Genomic DNA, 24,128 nt, shown 5'->3' on the forward strand with positions numbered 1-24,128 from the left:
GTTAATTTAGTGATTGATGTCAAATATGTAGGGACAAAAATGAAGAGCAAGAAATTTTCTCAGGTGGACAAGTGGCTTAAAAGCTGTCCTTTTTAAGGTGGCTTTTCGGATGTGACTTTGCACACCTCTGGACAAGGTGTCCCCTCCCTTTCTTAGCCTCTCTGGCTGACGTTAGAGGCCCTCCTCCCATCTTGCTCCTGGTTCAGATCATTGCCTTGATGCCTTATTTCAAAGGGCATCTGCACCTCTCCTAGGGAAATCCTCTGAGCGATACCTGTCGGATTCCTATTAGTAGCTCAGTAGCTGGAGTGAGCACACGTTTCCTGTTGTTCTGCCAGATTCCAGACAGAGGCTGGCCTCCCCTCCCGTGGTTCTGACGGTTAGCTGTCATCAGAACCCAGGGCTAATTCCCCGGGCGTGACAAAGTGAATTGGGCGGTGGGCAGCATGTAAAGGTAGAGGAGGGAGTACCCCCCCCGCCCCCGATCCCGTCTGACACTCAGAGTGCACAAGGCAGTATGCAGAGAACTGTCATCTCACCCATTTCTCACGACTGTCCCTTCTGTGCCACGAGGAACTGCAGACTCAGCAGTGCTACTGCATGTAAGTTGGCAGCTGGATTGAAAGGCAGGTCTGTCCCACCTCAACTTCCAGATCTTAACCACAATACTCCATACATGCCAGTTGCTAGGAAACAACTGGATGATTCAGTGACTACAATCATTCAAATCAGCTGTTTGATGTTTTAGACCCAAACTGCCTTTCATATTGATGAGGCCTTTAAGGCTACTCCTGACTCTCGATGTTGAACCGTCACAGTGACAGGCTTTTTAGAAGCTAAACCCTTAATTTCCTCTTAAGTCTAGTTAACATGACATGACTCTTCCCCCAAGGGGCAATTTGAGAAATGTCAGAAGAGTGCGGAGGTCAGTGCTCTCCTGGTTCTGGCTGCGAGGTCAGAGGACAGCAGGAGTGTGCATCAGGGCTGAATGGGGGGCGTGGGGGGGTGTTACCTTGAGGCTTGAAAGCCCAGGCCTTCCAGCAGCATCCTCAGTACTAACAGCCCCTTAAGTGCAGGCAGCATATTTGCCTGATGGATGCAGAAAATTGAAAGCCAGCCCTCGTTTGAATGACCGCTCATGTCTGGTCTGTTGTTTCAAAACTAAGTGCCTGGGTGAGAAGACCAGAGCCCACTGATTGCTCTGTTGACCTTTGAGAACGCGGAGGTTTGGGTCCCCAGCCAACAATCAGGCTGAAGCTCTCCATCCGCATCTGACACCTTTCAGAGCCACAGACCTGACTGAGCATGTTATAATTCCCACTGCCTTTGGTCCTAGAGGTTCCATTAGTGGTGTTTCCAAAGAGGTGGTGGGCTCTGTGAATTGTGCTGTACACATGTTAACCTAGAGAAATGCAAGCTTCCGTTCTCCTAGGCGTGTGTATGTATGCGGGTCTGCATATTTACACACATGCATTATATGCGTGCATGTATGCACATGTTCTACATACGTATACGTGTACACTGGGTGATGTCAAATGTATTTCTCATTGCGAGACAATCAAAAAAGTTTGAAAAGAGACTGTCCTAGATGACAGCATAGCAGTTTCAGTTTCACAGCCCTTTGAACCTATCTCAGAGGCCGGCACATGCCTTTAAGTGTTGCCTGAAGTTAAGCTTTTTTCTCCCCAGAGATAAAATCTAAGAATGAAGCCATGAGCAGTAAATAAGAGTTTGTCTCCCACCTAGAGAGTGAGTTAAAAATTAGTCACATTGACTCAATGACTAGTGGGCCAGGGAATGATCACTGCAAGCCACAAAGCCAGTCCCTCTCTCACCGTGCATCTTTTTTTTTTTTAACAAGTTTTTTATTGCAGTATAGTTGATTTACAATGTTGTGTTAATTTCTGCTGTACAGCAAAGTGATTCATTATACATATATATACATTCTTTTTTATATTCTTTTCCATTATGGTTTAATCATAGGATATTGAATCTAGTTCCCTGTGCTATAGAGTAGGAACTTGTTGTTTATCCATTCTCTGTATACTAGCTTATATGTGTTTACCCCAATCTCCCACTCCATCCCTCCCCCTCAACCTGCATCTAAACTCCTTCTTGTGGAGGAAATGGGCTTTAGAGAAGATGGTGGAAATATTGTGAGGGAGGTCCTGACTGTGCCGGGAAACGCAACCAGAGAGAAGTGAACTAAGTAAGAACCTCAGCCTCTGAGAACAGCCCCTGTGCACTGATGGGCCTTGTGATGGGGGGATGGGAACAGATACTTAGAACTGGAAGCAGGGCCTTAACGATCTTTCATCTTTTCCCAGGCATCCCTCAGCCCATGAATACTACGATCCAAATGACTACATTGAAGGCATCCATCAGGAGATAGACAGGGAGGAGCTGGAGCTGGAGGTAAGAAGAACGTCCTCGTCTCGTTTCAGTAGTCATTGTTAAGGCTAATAAGTCCCTATCAGCATGAACTGAGATTATGGATGCTCATGCAATGTCCACCTCTCATGGATTTCTTTTAGAAGAACCACGTTCAGTGGGTTGAGGCCTCTCTGGAACACTGCTTTGCAAGAAGAAGGGCTATTTAATAACCTTCATAGGACAACACTGCTTTTTGATGATCATCGTGACAAAGCAGAGGTCTTTAAAAAGCTACCAAATATCTCAGGAGCTAGATTTCTGGAGTAGGATGTAGACTTTGTAAGTCTTTGATATTTCGTTAACTTTACAGCAGTGGGTTCTTTAGTTGCGTCTTACTTTCTAACACCTTTGAGAATCTGATGGAAGCTGTGGTCTCTCCCTGGAAAAATGCTCCTGTCTCTAAGAGTTTGCATGGGATTTCTGGAGGGTCACTGAGCTCCCACAATATCTGCCGCATGTGGCCCACTCTGCCTTACAGTTGTTTTGTTATATCTGATACACCAGAACCACTGTTTGCTTTCTCTTTCCCTTTAACTTAACCCAACTCCTTTAAACTAAGGTAAATTTTTTTTTTCTTTTTTGAATTTTATTTTTTTGATACAGCGGGTTCTTATTAGTTATCTATTTTATACATATTAGTGTATATATATCAACCCCAATCTCCCAATTCATCCCCCACCACCACTGTCTCCCCCGCCCCCCCCACCCCCTGCTTTCCCCCACCTTGGTGTCCATACGTTTGTTCTCTTCATCTGTGTCTCTATTTCTGCCCTGCAGACCGGTTCATCTGTACCAATTTTCTAGATTCCACATATATGCGTTAATATACAATATTTGTTTTTCTCTTTCTGACTTACTTCACTCTGTATGAGAGTCCCTGGGTCCATCCACGTCTCATACAAATGACCCAATTGCGTTTCTTTTTAGGGCTAATATTCCATTGTATATATGTACCACATCTTCTTTATCCATTCATCTGTCGAGCATTTATGTTGCTTCCATGACCTGGCTATTGTAAATAGTGCTGCAGTGAACATTGGGGTGCATGTGTCTTTTGAATTATGCGTTTTTCTGGGTATATGCCCAGTAGTGGGATTGCTGGGTCATATGGTAATTCTATTTTTAGTTTTTTAAGGAACCTCCATACTGTTCTCCATAGTGGCTGTATCAATTTACATTCCCACCAACAGTGCAAGAGGGTTCCCTTTTCTCCACACCCTCGCCAGCATTTGTTGTTTGTAGATTTTCTGATGATGCCCATTCTAACTGGTGTGAGGTGATACCTCATTGTAGTTTTGATTTGCATTTCTCTAATAATTAGTAACAGTGAGCATCTTTTCATGTGCCTCTTGGCCATCTGTATGTCTTCTTTGGAGAAATGTCTATTTAGCTCTTCTGCCCATTTTTTGATTGGGTTGTAAACTAAGGAAAATTTTAAAGGAAATGCTGTATCACTAGCTCAGTCAGAAAATCAGCATCCCTTGCCATGAATAGAAGGTGCTGTCCAATAAATACAGCGGACACGAGGCAGTGTTATTAAATCCCGCTGCTTGTCACTGGTACCTACCCAGGGCTGGGTGCCTGGGGCCCGTTCTCTCCACTACCTCCTGCTCCCTTTCTCTCTGTCTAAGGAGATGGGCTAGTATCACAGAAGTGGTAAGACTAGCCCAAACTGAGGCTTTCTTCCTAAAGGAAGTAACTTTCTCCACGTGAACTATCTGAGAGCATCTTGCTTTTGGTGGGAGGAGGCCACTCTGAAATGCCTTCCTGGAGCCTTGTTATTCAAAGTGTGGTGCAGAGACTGGGACAGCAGCACGTGGGGGATTGTGAGAAATACAGAATCTGGGCCCTCAGACGTACAGAATCAGAATCTGCATTTTACCAAGATCCCCAGGTGTTTCGGTGCACAAGTCCCAGGGGCCCTGACCTGGAGGCCACAGGCCCAGGTAAAGAAGCCCAGGCTTCCATTTGCCCTCGTCATGGGTCACACGATGGGGGCTTTGTGCGTTTCCTTCACTGTGGTGTGAAGCTGTGCCTCCGAGCCTCGAATACCACCCACACCATCCGGGCAGAGTGCAGTCCCATGGACTAGAGATGACTAAGCCCCTCATGGACATTCAAGACTTGTTCAGACTTCTTCCTTTTGTTAAATAGAAAAAGCACAAAGAGACTCTACATGCACGCTTACGTTCATTTCTGCTCGCCTGCTTTTACTGAGCATCTGTTACGTTGAATATCTTTTTTGGTGCTAGAAAGGCAAAATCAGCGAGTCATCACCCTGCCTGCCGTTCAGGAGCTCAAAGTCCCTTTGCTTCATCAGCCATTAGCTTAGACATGAGCTTTTCATCTAGAAAACCAAACTGTGGCCATTCTCCATCTACAGCTCCTTTGAGCAGTTATCACGAAGTACCATGAGTCCGTATCAGGCAGGAAGGCTGCTTTTACATTTGGACTTTTGTTTAGAGCAGCTTGGATGTCACCAGGTTATTTCTGTTAACTGAGTGTACCTGGTGGTTTTGGATGAGCGGCCCGTCCCAAGTTCTGAGGTCAAGATGCAGGTAGGTTCTCTCCGCGGCTCCTCACCAGGAGGGAATCTCCGGGAGCGAACAGTGTGTATACTTCCAGGAAGGCTCTGTTGCAGAGGCGTGTCTTTGGAAGATCACCCGGTCAGTTCGAGAAGGTTAATGAACAGCAGCACGGCCAAGAGCTGTCGTTCCTAAAGCAGACCCAGTTTTCTGGGGGAATGGCATGTACCATCATCCCCGCTTCCTCGCGAGATTTCTTAGAGCCGTCAACAGTCTGTCTCTGCTAGGTCCCATCAGCCTGTTGGGTCCCCCCACCCAGGCTTGCTGTGAGTAAGGGGGCCAATCTCAGCCCACCGCTCCTCGTCTTAAGTTGAATTAGATCAACATCCGCCCCTTTCGAAAAATAACCCGTTCCGTGGATATTATATAGGAGGAAAATATATGAGTGTTTGGGGATATTATGGAAGCAAATGCACAGAGAAAAACAGATGTTCTCTCTTTTAAAGCACACAAAATGATCATATTTAGGTAAGTGTCAAATCCCTGTTATTGTGAAACTGCTTAGCATTAAAAGGATTACACCCCAGTATACTCAAGGGTTGAGCCGCCAAATAATTACCCGTAAATTTTCAGGTACTGAACACCTGCTCTGGATCTTCCTGTAGGTAATTAAGACGGAAAAATAGACGTCTGAAGGCTTTTCTTTTCCCTTAGTCTTGTTTTAATTTCCCAGTTGATTCATCAGTAGCATCCTAGCCAGGCTGTGAAGCTGCCGTCACCTATGCTGTGTCTTGATGATGTCATTTTGAAACCAGAAAGGAAAAGAAAGCTACGCTCTCACCAGGGAGACTAAAATGATCTCCAAACCTGGTTGCATAGTGTAACGTCATAAGATCTCAAGGGAAGCGAGACCGTCCTGGAGGTAATGCAGGCTGTCCCCGCCAACCTATGCATTTTTCTTTAGCCTTTAAGGCACAGCACCAGGGCTCCTCCGGGGAACCTTCCCTGGTCGGCCCTACCCTCACTGAGTCAGCCTCCTCACCACCCTCCCAATTTCATCAGCACTTGACCCTTCTTCTCCTGCCACCTGCAATCAGAACCTGCCCCCTGCTCTTATTTTATCCCCCCAGATCCTGGCCCAGCTCAGCGTGGCTCATCTCCAGAGAAGCTTACGTACCGCTCTGGCTAAAGCACCCCTCCCCCAGTAGGGCCATTTCCTACTTAGACTCTTCCTGCTCAGACAGTGCCCGGCAGAGGGTAGGCACCCAAGAAACATCTGTCGAATAAAGGAATAAATGCCTTGTGACCCAATCTCACTTTTCAGGACCTTGAAGGAAAGTACAGTCTTTCTGGAGACATCTCTACGTCCCCGACAGTGCCACGCATAGATAGAGAAAGTGTGGAGATGATTTCCAGAAATATGCACAAGCAGTTCTGGATCGATAAGGTCTTAGAGTTATGCTTCAGTAACCAGTCTTCCTAGAGGTGCAGAAGCCATCGAAATTACTCTCTGGGACGCCCTCTGATTAAAGTGGCTGTCGTTGAAACAGAAAGCTTGAATCAACCAAGGTAGACTGGCCCCCGTACTTTACTCAATTGAGCTATCATTTCAATTTCATCTAAAATGTCAGGCTTAGCTGTTCATTTTTATCCAGCCGTCCATCTAGACCGGTAAGCAACAGGACACCAGTGGTGGGGGAGGTGTAATCCAGATAATGGTAATACATTATTCACACGAGTTTGATTAATGGTCTTCTTTGCCATCTTATCTCCATCATCACAGACAGATATGTATTGATGCCCTCTGTGCTTTCCATGATGTACTCAATTGTGTAAGGCTCTACCTCTAGCTTGGAGTGAGAATGAAATGTTGAGAATTTACTAACCACTCAATAAGTTGGAGGAACGGCAGTTTCCACTGAGCCCCAGAATATTGTCTCTGGGGATAAGATGGTAGAAGAGCCGAGAAGTTTCAAAGAAGTGAAGTGACTTTCCTAGGGCAGCCTGGCTTGCTAATGGCAGAGCCAAGTTTATTTTTCATTTGGATCTTTAGTCTGCCTTGGAATCTCAAGCTAATTCAGTTTTATTGAGCACCTACCATGCATGGTATATAAGGCTAGACGCTGTTTTTAGTGCACAATTCAACTACTACTGCATTACTGTAATCTTTATGAGCAGCCAAGGTAAAACCTAAATCTATACAGATCGCAAGACGGTATCGGCTCTTACAGTGTTGTATTTCCAGAGCTTCTGAAAACCTCTTATGGTTCACTCTTTGCTTAACTGTTAGCAACCAGGCTCTCCTCTATGATGTGCAACCATCCCCTGGAAATGGAGTGACCACAGCTAAGTCATAGTAGGGTTTTTTTGGTGGTTTTTTGTTTTTTGTTTTGTTTTGTTTTCCTGTCAAGAGGTTAACCGTGTTTAATTCTGGGTGATAAGAATATAAATGATCATTCCCTTCTTTGCACTTTTCTGAATTTAATTTTTTCTACTTTAAATCTTTTTTTTAATTTTTAAAAAATTTTTATTTTACATTAGAGTACAGTTGATTAACAATGTTGTATTAGTTTCAGGTAGACACAGCAAAGGGATTCAGTTATACAGATACATGTGTCTGTTCTTTTTCAAATTCTTTTCCCATTTAGGTAATTACAGAATACTGAGCCAAGTTCTCTGTGCTATACAGTAGCTCCTTGTTGGTTATCTATTTTAAATATAGCAGTGCATAAGTGTCAATCTCAGAGTCCCACTCTATCCCTCCCCCGCCCCTCTCCCCCTGGTAACCATAAGTTCATTCTCTAAACCTGTGAGGCGGTTTCCGTTTTGTAAATAAGTTCATTTGTATCATTCGTTTTAGATTCCGCATATCAGCAATATCATATGATATTTGTCTTTCTCCGTCTGACTTACATCACTTAGTATGATAATCTCCAGGCCCATCCATGTTGCTGCAAATGGCATTATTTCATTCTTTTTAATGGCTGAGTAATATTCCATTGTATATATGTACTGCACCTTCTTTATCCATTCATCTGTCAGTGGACATTTAGGTTGCTTCCATGTCTTAGCTATTGTAAACAGCCCTGCAGTGAACATTGGGGTTCATGTATCTTTTCAAACCATGTTATTCTCCGTATATATGCCCAGGAGTGGGATTGCTGGATCATACGGTAGCTCTGTTTTTAGCTTTTTAAGGAACCTCCATCCTGTTCTCCATAGTGGCTGCACCAATTTACATTCCCACCAACAGTGTAGGAGGGTTCCCTTTTCTCCACACCCTCTCCAGCATTTATTGCTCGTAGGCTTTTTGATGATGGCCATTCTGACTGGTGTGAGGTAATATCTCATTGTAGTTTTGATTGCATTTCTCTAATTAGTGATGTTGAGCATCTTTTCATGTGCCTCTTGGCCATCTGTATGTCTCCTTTGGAGAAACGTCTATTTAGGTCTTCTGCCCATTTTTTGATTTGGTTGCTTGTTTTTTTGATATTGAGTCACATGAGCTGTTTGTAAATTTTGGAGATTAATGCCTTGTCAGTCGCATCGTTTGCAAACATTTTTTCCCATTCTGTGGGTTGTCTTTTCGTTTTGTTTATGGTTTCCTTTGATGTGCAAAAGCTTCTGAGTTTAATTAGGTCCCATTTGTCTATTTTTTGTTTTTATTTCCATTACTCTAGGAGACAGATCAAAAAAGATCTTGCTGCGATTTATGGCAAAGAGTGTTCTGCCTATGTTTTCCTCTAAGAGTTTATAGTATCTGGTCTTACATTTAGGTCTTTAATCCATTTTGAGTTTATTTTTGAGTATGGTGTTGGATAGTGTTCTAATTTTATTCTTTTACATGTAGCTGTCCAGTTTTCCCAGCACCATTTATTGAAGAGATTGTCTTTTCTCCAGTGTATAGTCTTGCCTCCTTGGTCACAGATTAGTTGACCATAGGTGCATGGGTTTATCTCTGGGCTTTCTATCCTGTTCCATTGATCTAGATTTCTGTTTTTGTGCCAGTACCATCCTGTTTTGATGACTGTAGCTTTGAAGTATAGTCTAAAGTCAGGGAGCCTGATTCCTCCAGCTCCAGTTTTCTTTCTCAAGATTGCTTTGGCTATTCAGGGTCTTTTGTGTCTCCATACAAATTTTAGGATTTTTTGTTCTAGTTCTGTGAAAAATGCCATTGGTAGTTTGATAAGGATTGCATTGAATCTGTAGATTGCCTTGGGTGGTATAGTCATGTTCACAATATTGATTCTTCCAATCCAAGAACATGCTATATCTTTTCCATCTGTGTGTCATCTTCGATTTCTTTCATCAGTGACTTATAGTTTTCAGTGTACAGGTCTTTTGCCTCCTTAGGTAGGTTTCTCCCTAGGTAGTTTATTCTTTTTGATGTGATGGTAAATGGGATTGTTTCTTTAATTACTCTTTCTGATCTTTCATTGTTAGTGTATAGAAACACAACAGATCGCTGTGTATTAATTTTGTATCCTGCAACTTTACCAAACTCATTAATGAGCTCTAGTGGTTTTCTGGTGGCAACTTTAGGATTTTGTATGTATAGTATCATGTCATCTGCAAACAGTGTCAGTTTTACTTCTTCTTTTCCAGTTTGGATTCCTTTTATTTCTTTTTCTTCTCTGACTGCCGTGGCTAGGACTTCCAAAACTATGCTGAACAAAAGTGGTGAGAGTGGACATCCTTATCTTGTTCCTGATCTTAGAGGAAATGCGTTCAGTTTTTCACCACTGAGAATGATGTTTGCTGTGGGTTTGTCATATATGGCCTTTATTATGTTGAGGTAGGTTCCCTCTGTGCCCACTTTCTGGAGAGTTTTTATCATGAGTGGGTGTTGAACTTTGTCAAAAGCTTTTTCTGCATTGCTTGAGATGATCATGTGGTTTATATTTTTCAGTTTGTTGATGTGGTGTATCACACTGATTGATTTGTGGATATTGAAGAATCCTTGCATCCCTGGGATAAATCCCACTTGCTCATGGTGCTTTTAATGTATTGGTGGATTGGGATTGCTAATATTTTGTTGAGGATTTTTGCGCCTGGGTTCATCTGTGATATTGGCCTGTAATTTTCTTTTTTTGTGGTATCTTTGTCTGGTTTTGGTATCAAGGTGATGGTGGCCTCATAGAGTGGGTTTGAGAGTGTGTTCCTTCCTCTGCACGTTTTTGGAACAGTTTCAGAAGGGTAGGTGTTAAGTCTTCTCTAAATGTTTGATAGAATTCACCTGTGAAGCCATCTGGTCCTGGACTTTTGTTTGTTGGAAGATTTTTAATCACAGTTTCAATTTCATTGCTTGTGATTAGTCTGTTCATATTTTCTATTTCTTCCTAGTTCAGTCTTAGAAGGTTGTACTTTTCTAAGAATTTGACCATTTTTTCCAAGTTGTCCATTTTATTGGCATATGGTTGCTTGTAGCAGTCTCTTATGATCCTTTGGATTTCTGTGGTGGGTGTCAGTTGTAACTTCTTTTTCATTTCTAATTTTATTGATCTTGAGCCCTCTGTTTTTTTTCTTGATGAGTCTGGCTAGAAGTTTATCAATTTTGTTTGTCTTTTCAAAGAACCAGCTTTTAGTTTCATTTATCTTTGCTATTGTTTTCCTCATCTCTATTTCATTTATTTGTGCTCTGATCTTTATGATATCTTTCCTTCTACAAACTTTGGGTTCTGTTTGTTCTGATTTCTCTAGTTGCTTTAGGTGTGAGGTTAGGTGGTTTATTTGAGATTCTTCTTGTTTGCTGAGGTGAGATTGTATTGCTATAAAGTACACTCTCAGAATTGCTTTTTCTGCATTCCATAGGTTTTGGATCATTGTGCTTTCATTTTCATTTGTCTCCAGGTATTTTTTGATTTCCTCTTTGATCTCTTCAGGGATCCAGTGGTTGTGTAGTAGCATATTGTTGTTTAGCCTCCACATGTTTGAGTGTTTTACAGTTTTTTTTCTTGTAGTTGATTTCTAGTCTCATAGTGTTGTCATCGGAAAAGGTGCTTGATGTGATTTCAGTTTTCTTAAATTTACTGAGGCTCGCTTTGTTGGCCCAGCATGTGATCAGTCCTGGAGAATGTTCCATGAGCACTTGTGGAGAATGTGCATTCTGCTGCTTTTGGATGGAATGCTCGGTAAATATCAATTAAGTCCACCCGGTCTAACGTGTCATGTAAGGCCTGTGTTTCCTTATTGATTTTCTGTCTGGATGATCTGTCCATTGGTGAAAGTGAGGTGTTAAAGTCCCCCACTATGATTGTGTTACTTTTCGATTTCTCCTTTTATGGCTGTTAGTATTTCCCTTATATATTGAGGTGCTCCTACGTTGGGTGCATATATATAGTTACAATTGTTATATCTTCTTTTTGGATTGATCCCTTGATCATTGTGTCATGTCCTTCTTTGTCTCTTGTAACGGTCTTTATTTTAAAGTCTATTTTGTCTGATATGAGTATTGCTACTCCAGCTTTCTTTGGATTTCCATTTGCATGGAATACCTTTTAGCATCCCCACACTTTCAGTCTGTACATGTCCCTAGATCTGAAGTGGGTCTCTTGTAGATAGCATATATACAGGTCTTGTTTTTATATCCATTCAGTGAGCCTGTGTCTTTGGTTGGAGCATTTAATCCATTTACGTTTAAAGTAATTATCAATATGTATGTTCCTATTGCCATTTTGTTAACTGTTTTGGATTTGTTTTTGGGGGTCTCTTTTCTTCCCTTCCTCTTTTTGTTCTCTTGTGATTGGATGACTAATGTTAGTGTTGTATTTGGATTCCTTTGTCTTTTGTGTGTGTGTATCTATTGTAGATTTTCAGTTTGCGGTTTCCATGAGGTTTTGATACAGCAGTCTATATATATACAAGATTGCTTTACATTGCTGGTCTTTTAATTTCAAATGCATTTCCAATCTCCTGCATTTGTGCTCTTCTCTTCTCACCATTGCTGGTTTTGATACCATATTTGTGTGTGGATGATTTCCTACCTTTACTGTATGTTTGCCTTTACTGAAGAGCTTTTCTATTCATAATTTTCTTGTTTCTAGTTGTGGCCTTTACTTTTCTACCAAGGGAAGTTGCTTTAGCATTTGTTGCAAAGCTGGTCTGGTGGTGCTGAATTCTCTTAGCTTTTGCTTGTCTGTAAAGCTTATGATTTCTCCATCAAATCTGAATGAGAGCCTTGATGGGTAGAGTATTCTTGGTTGTCGCGTCTTCCCTTTTGTCACTTTAAATATATCGTGCCACTCCCTTCTGGCCTGCAGAATTTCTGCTGAGAAATCAGCTGATAACTTTATGGGAATTCCCTTGTGTGTTATTTGTTGCTTTTCCCTTGTTGCTTTTAATATCTTTTTCTATGTCCTTAATTTTTGTCAGTTTGATTGCTATGTGTCTTGGTGTGTTCCTCCTTGCGTTTATCCTGCCTGGGACTCTCTGTGCTTCCTGGACTTGGGTGACTATTTCCTTTCCCATGTTAGGGAAGTTTTCAGCTATTAATGCTTCCAGTATTTTCTCAGGTCCTTTCTCTCTCTCTCCTCCTTCCGGGACCCCTGTAATGTGAAAGTTGGTGTGTTCAGTGTTGTCCCAAAGGTCTCTGAGACTATCTTCATTTCTTTTCATTCTTTTTTCTTTCTTCTGTTCCGTGGCAGTGATTTCCATCATTCTGTCTTCCAGTGCACTTATCCGTTCTTCTGCATCAGTTATCCTGCTATTTGTTCCTTCTAGTGTATTTTTCATTTCAGTTACTGTATTGTTCATCTCGGTTTGTTTGTTCTTTAGTTCTTCAAGGTCTTTGTTAAACATTTCTTGCATCTTCTTGATCTGTGCCTCCATTCTTTTTCTTTTTTATTATTTTTTTTTATTTTATTATTATTTTTTTTAATGCTATTCTTGTCTGCTTACATTCTTTTTATGTATGTATGTATGTATGTATGGCTGTGTTGGGTCTTCGTTTCTGTGCGAGGGCTTTCTCTAGTTGTGGCAAGCGGGGGCCACTCTTCATCACGGTGCGGGGGCCACTCTTCATCGCGGTGCGCGGGCCTCTCACTATCGCGGCCTCTCGTTGCCGATCACAGGCTCCAGACGCGCAGGCTCAGTAATTGTGGCTCACAGGCCAAGTTGCTCCGCGGCATGTGGGATCTTCCCAGACCAGTGCTCGAACCCGCGTCCCGTGCATTGGCGGGCAGATTCTGAACCACTGCGCCACCAGGGAAGCCCTCCATTCTTTTTCTGAGATCTTGGATCATCTGTACTATCATTACTCTAAATTCTTCTTCGGGTAGATTGCCTATCTCCACTTCACTTAGTTGTTCTCCTGGGGTTTTATCTTGTTCCTTCATATGGGACATATTCCTCTGCCATCTCATTTTGTCTAACTTTCTGTGATGGCGGTTTCTGTTCCAGGCTGCAGGGTTGTAGTTTTTCTTGCTTCTGCTGTCTGCCCCCTGGGGGAGGAGGCTGTCTGAGAGGCTTGTGCAGGCTTCCCAGTGGGAGGCAGTGGTTCCTGCCCACTGGTGGGTGGAACTGGGTCTTGTCCTCTGGCGGGTGGGGCCGTGCCAAGGGGCGTGCCTAGAGGGCTGTAGGTTCAGGAAGACTTTATGCAGGCTGTCTGCTGAGGGTGGGGCTGTGTTCCTGCCCTGCTGGTTGTTTAGCCTGAGGCATCCCAGCACTGGAGCCTGCAGCCTGTTGGGTGGGGCCAGGACTTGGTAAGAAAATGGCAGCCTCCAGGAGGGCTCATGCCAATGAGTACTCCTCAGAACTGCCGCCGCCAGTGTCTTTGTACCCTCAGTGAGCCACAGCCAATGCCCATCTCTGCAGGAGACCCTCCAATACTAGCAGGTAGGTCTTGCCCAGAGTCTTATGAAGTCACTGCTTTTTTCCCTGGCTCCTAGTACACACAGGACCCTGTGTGTGCCCTCCAAGAGTGGAGTTTCTGTTTCCTACTGTCCTGTGGAATTCCTGCAATCAAACCCTGCTGGCCTTCAAAGCCAGACTCTCTGAGGGCTCCTTCCTCTTGTAACCAGACCCCCAGGCTGAGGAGCCTGACGTAGGACTCAGAATTTTCACTCCTGTGGGAGAACTTCTGTGGTGTAATTATTTTCCAGCTTGTGAGTTGCCCCCCCGGTGGGTATGGGATTTGACTTTATAGCAGTTGCACCCCCTCCTACCATCTTGTTGTGGCTTCTTTGTCTTTGGATGTAGTATATCTTTTTTTGGCAGCTTCCAGGGGTTTTTTGGTCCATGGTTGTTGAGCAGTTAGTTGTGATTTGGATGTTTTCGTAAGAAGCAGCGAGCTCACATCCTTCTACTCCACTGTCTTGTCTCTGCCCTCGTGTGGCTTGTAAGTGACACTTTTCCAACTTCTGTTTAGAGTTCCCAAGAAGGTCCAGATAACACAAGGAAATATTATAGCTGATGCTATCTTAACATCACTGTCAAGTACATACCTAGAGTAAACCCCAGAGTAATACCCTGTGCTTTGTTTGTTTGCTTGTTTGTTTTATAAATTTATTTATTTATTTACTTTTGGCTGTGTTGGGTCTTTGTTGCTGCACACGGGCTTTCTCTAGTTGCCGCGAGCAGAGGCTACTCTTCATTGCGGTGCGTGGGCTTCTCATTGCTGTGGCTTCTCGTTGCAGAGCACGGGCTCTAGGAGCGCAGGCTTCAGTGGTTGTGGCTCATGGGCTCAGTGGTTGTGGCTTGTGGGCGCTAGAGCACAGGCTCAGTAGTTGTGGCGCACGGGCTTAGTTGCTCCGCGGCATGTGGGATCTTCCCAGACCAGGGCTTGAACCTGTGTCCCCTGCATTGGCAGGCGGATTCTTAACCACTGCGCCACCAGGGAAGTTCCCCTGTGCTTTATTATTACTGAAAATGTGCTTTACCAGCATCTGTTTATCCAGTACCACACATCCTTTTTAGAACCAGACCATTTCCAAGATAGAAAGCAGCTCCTAGAGGACTGCCCTTAAAGTAGAGTTGCACTCCCCTTCTTGAGTCTGGTTTAAAGGATCAAGTCCTAAAGTTGTGCTTCGCAGCCAGCTGGAATTGGGGTGGGGCGTGGGGCGTGGGGCTTGGACATCCTCAGGCGAGTGTTTCAGATTGGAGTTGGCTCCTCCCATGCACTGCCCTGACACACAGCATATGCCTCAGGCTGGAGCCAGGCCTGGGCTTCTCCTCCACAGCAAGGACGTAAATTTGCAGTTTTTAAGTCAAGTCCATCCAAAGTGAGAATGTGAGTGTCCCCATGACAGCCTGTCCTGGGAAAATTTGCAGTGGGATTTAAAGGCTCAGTGCAGTGCTGGGCTGTATATCATTCTGCTATAGTGAGGAAGCATTGTTTTCAGAATATCAGTGACTGCAAACAGACCTGGTAATCAGAACCTCTTCTCTACCAGGCAAAAATGTCATGTTTCACCAACATGTGTTGTTTGTAACATAAGTCCAAACAGCATTTATGAGGAATCTATGACTAATTTTCGAACCACATATGGGGTTAATGGCAGCATATAAAAAGGGTTTAAGTAAGGAAGAACGTAAGATACTATTCTTGATTAATTATCAGTGATTCAGGTGAAAATACTTTAAAGCAACAAATGTTTTAGGATATCTTCCATGCCAGCCTGCCGTTTTGTTCGAAGAAAGTTGTCTCTTGTTATAGTAGTTCTTCAAATTTCTGTCAGTCAAAATATTGACAAAAAATAGAGTAGGAATGCTTTTCAAGTTAGGTTTTGATCAAAATCGTATTGATTGTAGACAGCAGACTGCACACATTTTTGGGACTAGGCCAAATGCATGAAATCTTTTTTTACGTGTCAGACCTTAATCTATCACAATCCTTATGAGTCTTCCTTTTTCCTACTTGAATACTCCTAGTACATCATGCTGTTTTTTCCCCCAAGACATCAGTTCCAGACTTTTCACTTTCCCGAGTTCTTAAACGGAGCCCTCAATTCTACATGTGTATTACAGAGTCATGCTTCTCAGACTCTCGGTGGTGAAAGACCGGGGGGACCAGGTTAGCCGGTTGGTTTAATTTTTAACATGTCACTGACCCAATACGTGATTCTACCATGAGTGACTCCATAGTTCGCCCCTTGCCACTTCAGCTCAGTAGTACCTGACGCAGTCTTGCACTGTGGTCAGTGAGACAAGTCTGCTAATCCTATCCTTGGCGATCATGACAGTGTCTAAGTGCTGTAAAATTTCTAAACACTGCCCTCATTTTCTGCACCTTCCTCGCCGTGACCTTGAAGCAAACTTTGAGTCATAGTAGAATGAAGCCCAGTGGAGCTCTGGTATCTTTTGACCTTTCTTAAGAGCTATTCACCTTGGTGGCCAATCATTCAGTGAAAACTATAACCTGTATTATCATTTTTATCCTGGTAACAGTCATATCACAATGTTTATTATCTTTCTAAGTTTTCTTCTTACAGCCTCTCCAGTTATCCTTCTCTCTGCTTTGGTTGCACGTGAACTTGTTCCAGAACCAGCTGGCTTCCACCTTGAAGCCAGGGCTCTGTGGCAGCAGTGGGGCTGCAGTGGTGCATCTGGAGCCAAACGAGTTATCAGGAAATTGCACGGATTTACACTACCTCTTAGGAAGCGCCGAAACGGAGAAGGTCTTCCCTTTTGCCTGTACCCAGATGAAGTGTAACCTGAGACAGAGACTTGGGCATGCGTTTGAAACATGAGGATGATGTGGGCCTAGTATATTTGTGGTATGCAAATGGGTTATTCCAAAGTACCTGGAAAGAATGCATCCTCGTGGTTAAACTCGTGCTACCTCTTTGATTGCTTAGTCTTTTTCTCAAAACACGAGAAAAGAAATTTCCATCCAACTCAACTAAATTATCAGAAATTAATGGGATTTCATTTAAGGGAAGCATGCCAGGTTGCTAAAGCTATAATGAGGAAGTCATTGAATTAATTAACATGTCAATATTCAGAAAATAAAATTATCTTATTGGGGGGGCGTGAGAAAAACACGCACTCAGCTGCAAACAACGGCTGTGACTTCAGGCAAGAAGCTGCCTGCACGTATTGTACTACGGTTTTCTGTGGACTGTCTCTGGGCCAGTCACTGTGCTGAGAGCTCGGCAGTCTCGTCTCAGTGACTCTTCACCCTGTCCAAGCGGCAGGGTGACATGCGCTAGTGAGGAAGCAGGCTCAGATATAGTAACAAGCCCATGAAACCCCGTGATGAAGCTGCTAGAAAGAGCTAGAGTTGGGATCTGCACACAGGTCTGCCTGTCTTCCGAGCCTCAACTCTTCAACACCACGCTATACTCTACACAACAGCCGGAAAGCCTGCTGAAAATATCGAGCAGATCATGGCAGTCTTCACTTAAAAGTTTTCCAAGGCTTCCCGTGATGTTGAAATCAAATCCGAGCTCCCCGACGCTGGCCCGTTGGCCCCACTGCCTGGCTATGCTCAGCCCGCCTCTCTCTTCCTCGTTCACAGGGCTTCAGCCCTCCTGGCCCCAGGGCCTTTGCACCTCCTGTTCTTCTGTCTCGAAAGTATCTATGGTATTGGGCACCCAGGGGAGGGTTCCGTAAGTATCTGCTGTGTAACTGTGTTGAGCTTTGAACACAAAAACAACTGTGCCCTCACCAAGAAGAGCCAGGAGAGAGAAGATATTTCCAGAGACAGACCCCACCTCAGAGCTCCTGCTGGTTGGCAAGCAGCTAACACTAAACACCAGACCGGGGCCTCTGCCTGAGAAGTTATCATCGGGCAGCCCTTGGCCCTTCGTGCTGCCGCGTCTCACGTGGGTGGTTGGCAGGATGGGTGGAAAGGGAGACTTGGCCCATGAACGCTTTCAGAGAACCACGCCACTTCCTCCAAGGGTCCAACAATTTTCAAAGTTCTGACTTCATTCCGAAGCGCAGGTTAATTGGCAAATACAGTGGCGTTCCCTGTGCCCTTGTGTCTCGCGTTTGGGCTCGCTTTGCTTTTATCTTACTTAATTTGCTGTAATAGCGGCGGAAACTAATTTCTCGACTGTAAATATCACAGCTGTTGGGGAAAGCATTAATTGCGTGCTATCACGTTACCCTCCTTCCTTGGATCAATTTACGTGTAGTCTGTTTGCGAGTTCTGTTACTGTGCATATTAACGGAACACAACGGGAAATAATCTCACCAAACACATTGGAAACATTTGTACTGAAATGGCTGGATGGTTTGGGGTTTGGAAATATTCTTGTTTGTGGCAGACGTTGAAAGAATGCTTTTTAGAAGCCCGACCGCAGAAGTCTTGACGCTGAGTGAAATATGGGTAATTTTTCTTTGGGGGGATCAATAAAATAACTATTTTCAAAATGACTTTATATTGACTGAAAGGTCAGAAATGCCCTGGGCATTGATCCCATGCCCGTAATCACTTTTTTGTTTAGTAAGTTAACTGCTCTGCCCACGTCGAATGCAAAGAAATCCAGTTCATCATTTAAACAAAATGTTTTTTTAAAGCATTTGACGTCCTCCCAAGCCCTCATTGCCTGCCGCGGTCTCACAGGGAATGCCCTTTCTTTGTCTAGGAAGTGGATCTCTACAGAATGAACAGCCAGGACAAGCTGGGCCTCACAGTATGCTACCGGACGGACGATGAAGATGACATTGGGATTTACATAAGCGAGGTATCGAGGCTGATTTTTTATAACTATCATAGCAAGAGCAAGAGAGTTGGTCTCTTTTTTTTTTTTTTTTTTGCCTTTTATGTGTTAACCAACCTTAACTCTGGCTCACTGAGATGTCTTTGGAAAGACGCAGACAGATTTCTTTCTCCCCTTTATCACGCTCCATGGAGTTACATCTTTACATAGGGGTTAAGTTCTAATGTCGGCACATAAGACAAAACTACCCTTCAGAAGCCTGCAAATCGGCCATAAAATGGAGCCGTTTACATGGCTTTGTGTGTTCAACCCCGAGGGAAGAGCAGATTCACATTTCCCTTCTCGTGTTCATTGAATGGGATGGGGGAGGGCATCATTTACACTTTTTAAAGTATTTCTGTGTCTGTTTCTCTTTTTTCTTTTCTTTTGGTGCAGTGTGTATAGTTGAATTCACGTAAGTTCAGTGTAACTTCAAAGTACATAGATGGAAGCTCTCTTGATCTTCCCAGAGAAGACAATGCAAAGCAACTGATTTCAGGATGGATACCTGACCACGCACTGCCCTCTTTGCAAGCACAGAAACCCCGTTTTGTCAGGAAATAAAATCCATCCCCATGGGATGAATCAAGGGATGTGTCTGCTAGGCTTAATAATTATCCCTTTGGGTATACTTCACCCACCAAGCTTAAGTTGGCCCATCATTACTGCATTTCAGGGGTGTCTCTCCCAAACTCAGTCCCACTTGTCTCAATTATATTTCATTTTTAAAGTTACTTTCCAAAATTTAATAGACGCATTTGGTAAAATAATTAAGCTCTGGTTGCTAGCCCAGCCCACATGATGAAGGGTACCCTTTAACCTGTTCTACAGCACACTTTTGATTTTCATTCCTGTGCATGGAACAGGAGTCAGCTGTGCCTCTTCATCCCCTCAGGTCACCAGGGTCTGTGCACGCTGATGTGTAGCAGGGTTGCCGTGCAAGGATCCAGGAACACAGCCTGGAAAGGGCTTGGAAACAGATCGGTCCCTGTTCGTCTCCCTCTGCATGACCCTAAGTCTTGTTTATTTCGGTGCAAAACGAAAACAGAGGGACGAGCACCGCAGACTTTGGAAAGGGCTGTTGTTTATTTTCGTGCGTGTTTCAGTTACCCACTCAGTGCTGAGATGTCTGCTTGTGTGTTTCAGATCGACCCTAACAGCATCGCGGCCAAGGATGGGCGCATCCGAGAAGGAGACCGCATCATCCAGGTAGGTCAGCTTCCTCTGTGTATCACTCAAGAGCAAACTGGTTCTCATAATAGCTTTGGGGTGGAAATGCAGAAGTTAACAAACGGGGGGTCGCAAATATCAGGTGTGTGGTGAGGCCAGAGAAGGTAATGGCTGAAGTACAAGCTATGGAAAACACCTGGCAACAGGGTGTGGTGAGGCGTGAGACAGACTGGAGAGAGGACGCATGGCCCACCTGAACAGGAAAGCTGCCCCAGCGCTTTACAGCACGAGCCAGCTCACCTCCTTTCCTTTCCCTTCTCTTTGGGCCACAGACAACACATGGGGGCCAAATCAGGCCCACAGTTCTCGTGAACCAAAATAATGCTCATTTGAGCTTTCTCTGAAGGATTAATTTTGGACCGATCATTTCAAGTTTGAGCCATCTTTTAAACTCCATGACTCAGCATTTAACTAGTATTATGCGATGGCTTTTAAGAGTAGTTTCCTTATCTGTAAAGGATACCTGTTGCTCTTTCGAGTCAAAATGAGACCAGTCTTTTTTTCCCTTTGTCTTTTAATTTAAGCTTTAATTATTTTTTTTTAACAAGTAACATTTTTTATTGAAGTACAGTTGATTTACAATGTTGCGTTAATTACAGCTGTAAAGTGACTCAGTTATACATGTGTATACATTCTATTATTTTCCATTACGGTTTAATCACAGGAGATTGGGTAGAGTTCCTGCTGCTACACACAGTAGGACCTTGTTGTTTATCCATTCTCTATATATGCCAGTTTGCCTCTGCTAATCCCAGACTCCCAAGCCAACCTTCTCCCACCCTCGTCCTGCTTGGCAACCACCAGTCTGTTCTCTGTGTCCGTGAGTCTGTTTCTGCTTCATAAATAGGTTTATTTGTGTCATATTTTAGGTTCCACATGTGAGTGCTATCATAAGATAGTTGTCTGTCTCTGACTTCCTTCACTTAGTATGATAATCTCTAGTTGCATCCACGTTGCTGGAAAAGGCATTGTCTCATTCTTTCTTTTTGATGGCTGAGTAATATTCCATTGTCTGTATGTACCACGCCTTCTTTATCCATTCATCTGTCGATGGACGTTTAGGTTGCTTCCGTGTCTTGGCTGTTGTAGCAAACAGTGCTACAGTGAACATTGGGGTGCATGTGTCTTTTGGAATTAATTATAGTTTTGTCTGGATATATGCCCAGGAGTGGCACTGCTGGATCATATGGTAATTCTATTACAGTCTTTTTTAATCTCACAGAAATTGAGAGGCTTTGGTTCATGGTTAGAAGACTTAGCTTCTACCTCTGCTCATTCCTGTCTTCTCATTTCGAATCCACTGTGTTTATACTTATCACTGCCTACCTCACTGCAAGTAATTTTCATTTCCTTTTTCCACTGCTTATTCTTACACTTGCCCTGACTTCAGCCCAGACTGTCATTCCTGACGGGGCTGAACCCTCAGGAGTAACGGCCTTTTCAGTGGCTCTAGTTTTCCACTAGCATCTGCCATTGGCCACGGAAGCACTGAGTTCCTTATCTGGCCCTCCGTGCCTCCCAGACAACCCCACATCCCCTCATTGACCAAGATCCATCACCCCCTTTGCTGCCCGTTCCTTCACTGGCGTAGAGAGTCAGAGGGCAGGCTCCCCTTCCAGCTCAGTGGGACCATTGCTATGTACCCTGGAGCTGAGACCTCCAGACCAGCAGAGCTCAAAGGTGCCAGGACAGGAAGCCAAAATCCTTCCAGAGTGATCAGGTGTGATGGTGAGAGACTCCCTCCCGCTTGACCTTCTGTCCCACCTTAAAACATTAAAGTGTGAAACTGGGAACAGAGAACACTCTGCATAATTCCAGCACGTTCACGTACAACCCCCATTGCTGCTTTTTTCTCCGACATTATCTGAAAATTAGCTGTAGTCATGCTTTAGTATATTCCATTTAGACTCCTGCCTGAGTATATTTAATTATGTGTCATTAAATTGCTTAGATGTTTTCCCTCTTCACAATGCTGTCATTTTTCTCAGGGCTGCCTTTTGGAGTCCCAGCTACTTCTGTTCACGTAGCCTCCTCCTGTGCACTACCCCCGTGGAGGCCGTCATGTAGACCAGAGACACTGCGTCAGTTTGAGCAAGGCCTTTCCTTCTGAAAACCAGCGTATTCTTTTCCAGCTGCCTGGAAGTTCTGTGTTTCAGCTGTGAGTGGGTGACAGACGCAGGCCTGCAACAGTGCAGGATGATTCTGCAGAAGTTAATCACGCTACTTGCCCACCCCTCCACCTTTCTCTTTTTAGATTAACGGGATAGAGGTACAGAACCGCGAAGAGGCCGTGGCTCTTCTAACCAGTGAAGACAACAAGAACTTTTCCTTGCTAATTGCAAGGCCCGAACTCCAGGTGAGTCAGCTTCCGGCACGTGAAGCTGGGTCTGTAGTTCTAAAATCAGTAGCGAAGTCCCTGTCCCTGCAGGACACTGCCCACGTATCGAATCTGAACTTGAAGGTACTCCGTACCCTGGAAAGGTAATCTGAGTTGCTCGGACTTTCGATCTGTTTCTCGTTTTGACCTTTTAAGGAGCGTGCCGACATCCACCCTGGCATTTACACAGCGGGCCCCGCGCGTTCGTTAACGCAGGGAGCGTAACGAAGGAAAAGAGGAGGGAACATAACGGCATGGAAAACACAGCCAGGGTCATGCCCGTCAACATGTTTGACTTCCCAGGACCTGACCAGTATCTGTGTGGGTCTCATTTACAACTGCAGAGTGTTAAGGAACGTACAGCATGATTATTATAGTTAATATCTCATCACCAAAAAAATAGTAATTGTGAGATATGTTTGTTAGTTACTTGACTGGTAATTATTTCACTACGTATATGCACATCAAATCATCGTGACGTACATCTGACAGGTAGTACAGTTTTTACTGTAAAGAAAGGAAAGAAACTTTGGTCAGCAGACTCTTCCTTAAAGGGCGAAAGAAGAAGTATGATTGGCTTTGGGAGCTGTATATATGGTCTCTGGTGCAGTTGCTGGCCTCTTGCAGTGCAGAAGCAGCCGCAGACAATACGTAAACAAAGGGGCTTGGCTGGGTTCCAGTTACACTGTTTTGAAACAAACAAAAATAGGCCGCACGCCAGATTTGGCCCACGGCTGGTAGACGTCAGACCCCTGAGTGGTCTGCTTTTTTTACGGGCACGAGAGAGAAGGGCCTGATAAAAGTGCTAGGCCTTGCCCAAGACTAACAAACGGCTAGGTTCGTAGAGCTACCTTTTTTTTTTCTTTTGTCAGAAAGAACTCTTTCCGTACTGTAAGTAAGTAAGTGCCTTCTCTTTGGGGCCTGCTAAACTTGTGCGTGGGCCGTCACGCAGAAGAGCAGGCGGGGCTAGGGCTCCTTGACGCCGCCCCTGTACTCAGTGGCCTCCTTCGCTGAAAGGAGCTAACCTGGGGGAAAGCGTTTCACCCTCCTGCAGTGAAACAGCAGACCACAGCCCCGTCCCCCAGACGTGTAGGGTGGGAGCTGTCTGCACCGTGAGGGTGGGGGAGTTGTCTGTCGTGTCGTAGAGCAAAACGACAGGCAGCCTGCATTTCGATGACTCCTGGAGGGGGCCCCAGAGGTATTTCTCCCCAGGGCCACTGTCCTTTCTTAAAAATAAATAAGTAAATAAAATGAACGCGAAAGGAGCCTCAGCTGAAGCATGTGTGGGCGGCTGCCTCTCCCCAGCTGGACGAGGGCTGGATGGACGACGACAGAAACGACTTTCTGGACGACCTGCACATGGACATGCTGGAGGAGCAGCACCAGCAGGCCATGCGGTTCACGGCCGGCGCGCTGCAGCAGGTACCGCCCCGCCCGCCCCTCCGCCCCGCCCACAGCGGGGAAACCCCGCCCCCGCGTCTCCCTCGGGATGCCGGAGACCCCGAGCAACCCGGCTGCCTGCCGCCGCGAAGACGGCCAGGAAAGTAACTAACTGCTTTGCTGTTCGCCCGAGTGAAAGGCAAGCCCATAGCTTCCCTGACCACGAGAGAGCTGTGTGGCTTACAAAGCAAAAGCAGTCATGCCCGGGTACCCCTGACCTTCTGATACTCGTTTCGAAAGCAAACCCCATGTGCCGGCGTTCATGTATTGCTAGATCAGAGAAACAAAAAGTCATGTTTTCAAAAGCAAAGCAGTTCCCTCTGTTTAACCTGAGCTGCTTGGCACCCTTTCCGTCCCCTCTATAACACCACCATTGTCAGAGATACCCTAACTAACTAACTACTAATCGAGGGCCCTAGGAGCTAAAAGGACGTCGTCTGTGCCTCCCGCTTCCCGTGCGTGCACAGGGGTCCTCGAATG

At 44.6% G+C, this 24,128-nt stretch overlaps 1 protein-coding gene across 2 annotated transcripts in view; it reads left to right on the forward strand.

Moving 5' to 3' along the window:
- The window catches only part of PDZRN3 (PDZ domain containing ring finger 3), a 245,388-nt gene that overhangs the window by 218,568 nt on the left and 2,692 nt on the right, over positions 1 to 24,128 (forward strand). For both annotated transcript variants that reach the window (XM_082346167.1, XM_082346168.1), the window contains 5 exons: positions 2,328 to 2,415; positions 18,488 to 18,586; positions 19,748 to 19,810; positions 22,086 to 22,187; positions 23,514 to 23,630. In XM_082346167.1, coding sequence (XP_082202293.1) covers positions 2,328 to 2,415; positions 18,488 to 18,586; positions 19,748 to 19,810; positions 22,086 to 22,187; positions 23,514 to 23,630 — 469 coding nt within the window. The remainder of the gene's footprint in view (positions 1 to 2,327; positions 2,416 to 18,487; positions 18,587 to 19,747; positions 19,811 to 22,085; positions 22,188 to 23,513; positions 23,631 to 24,128) is intronic.

This window comes from Balaenoptera borealis, assembly GCF_965194805.1.
Source record: "Balaenoptera borealis genome assembly, chromosome: 12".
NCBI classification, from domain to species: domain Eukaryota; kingdom Metazoa; phylum Chordata; class Mammalia; order Artiodactyla; family Balaenopteridae; genus Balaenoptera; species Balaenoptera borealis.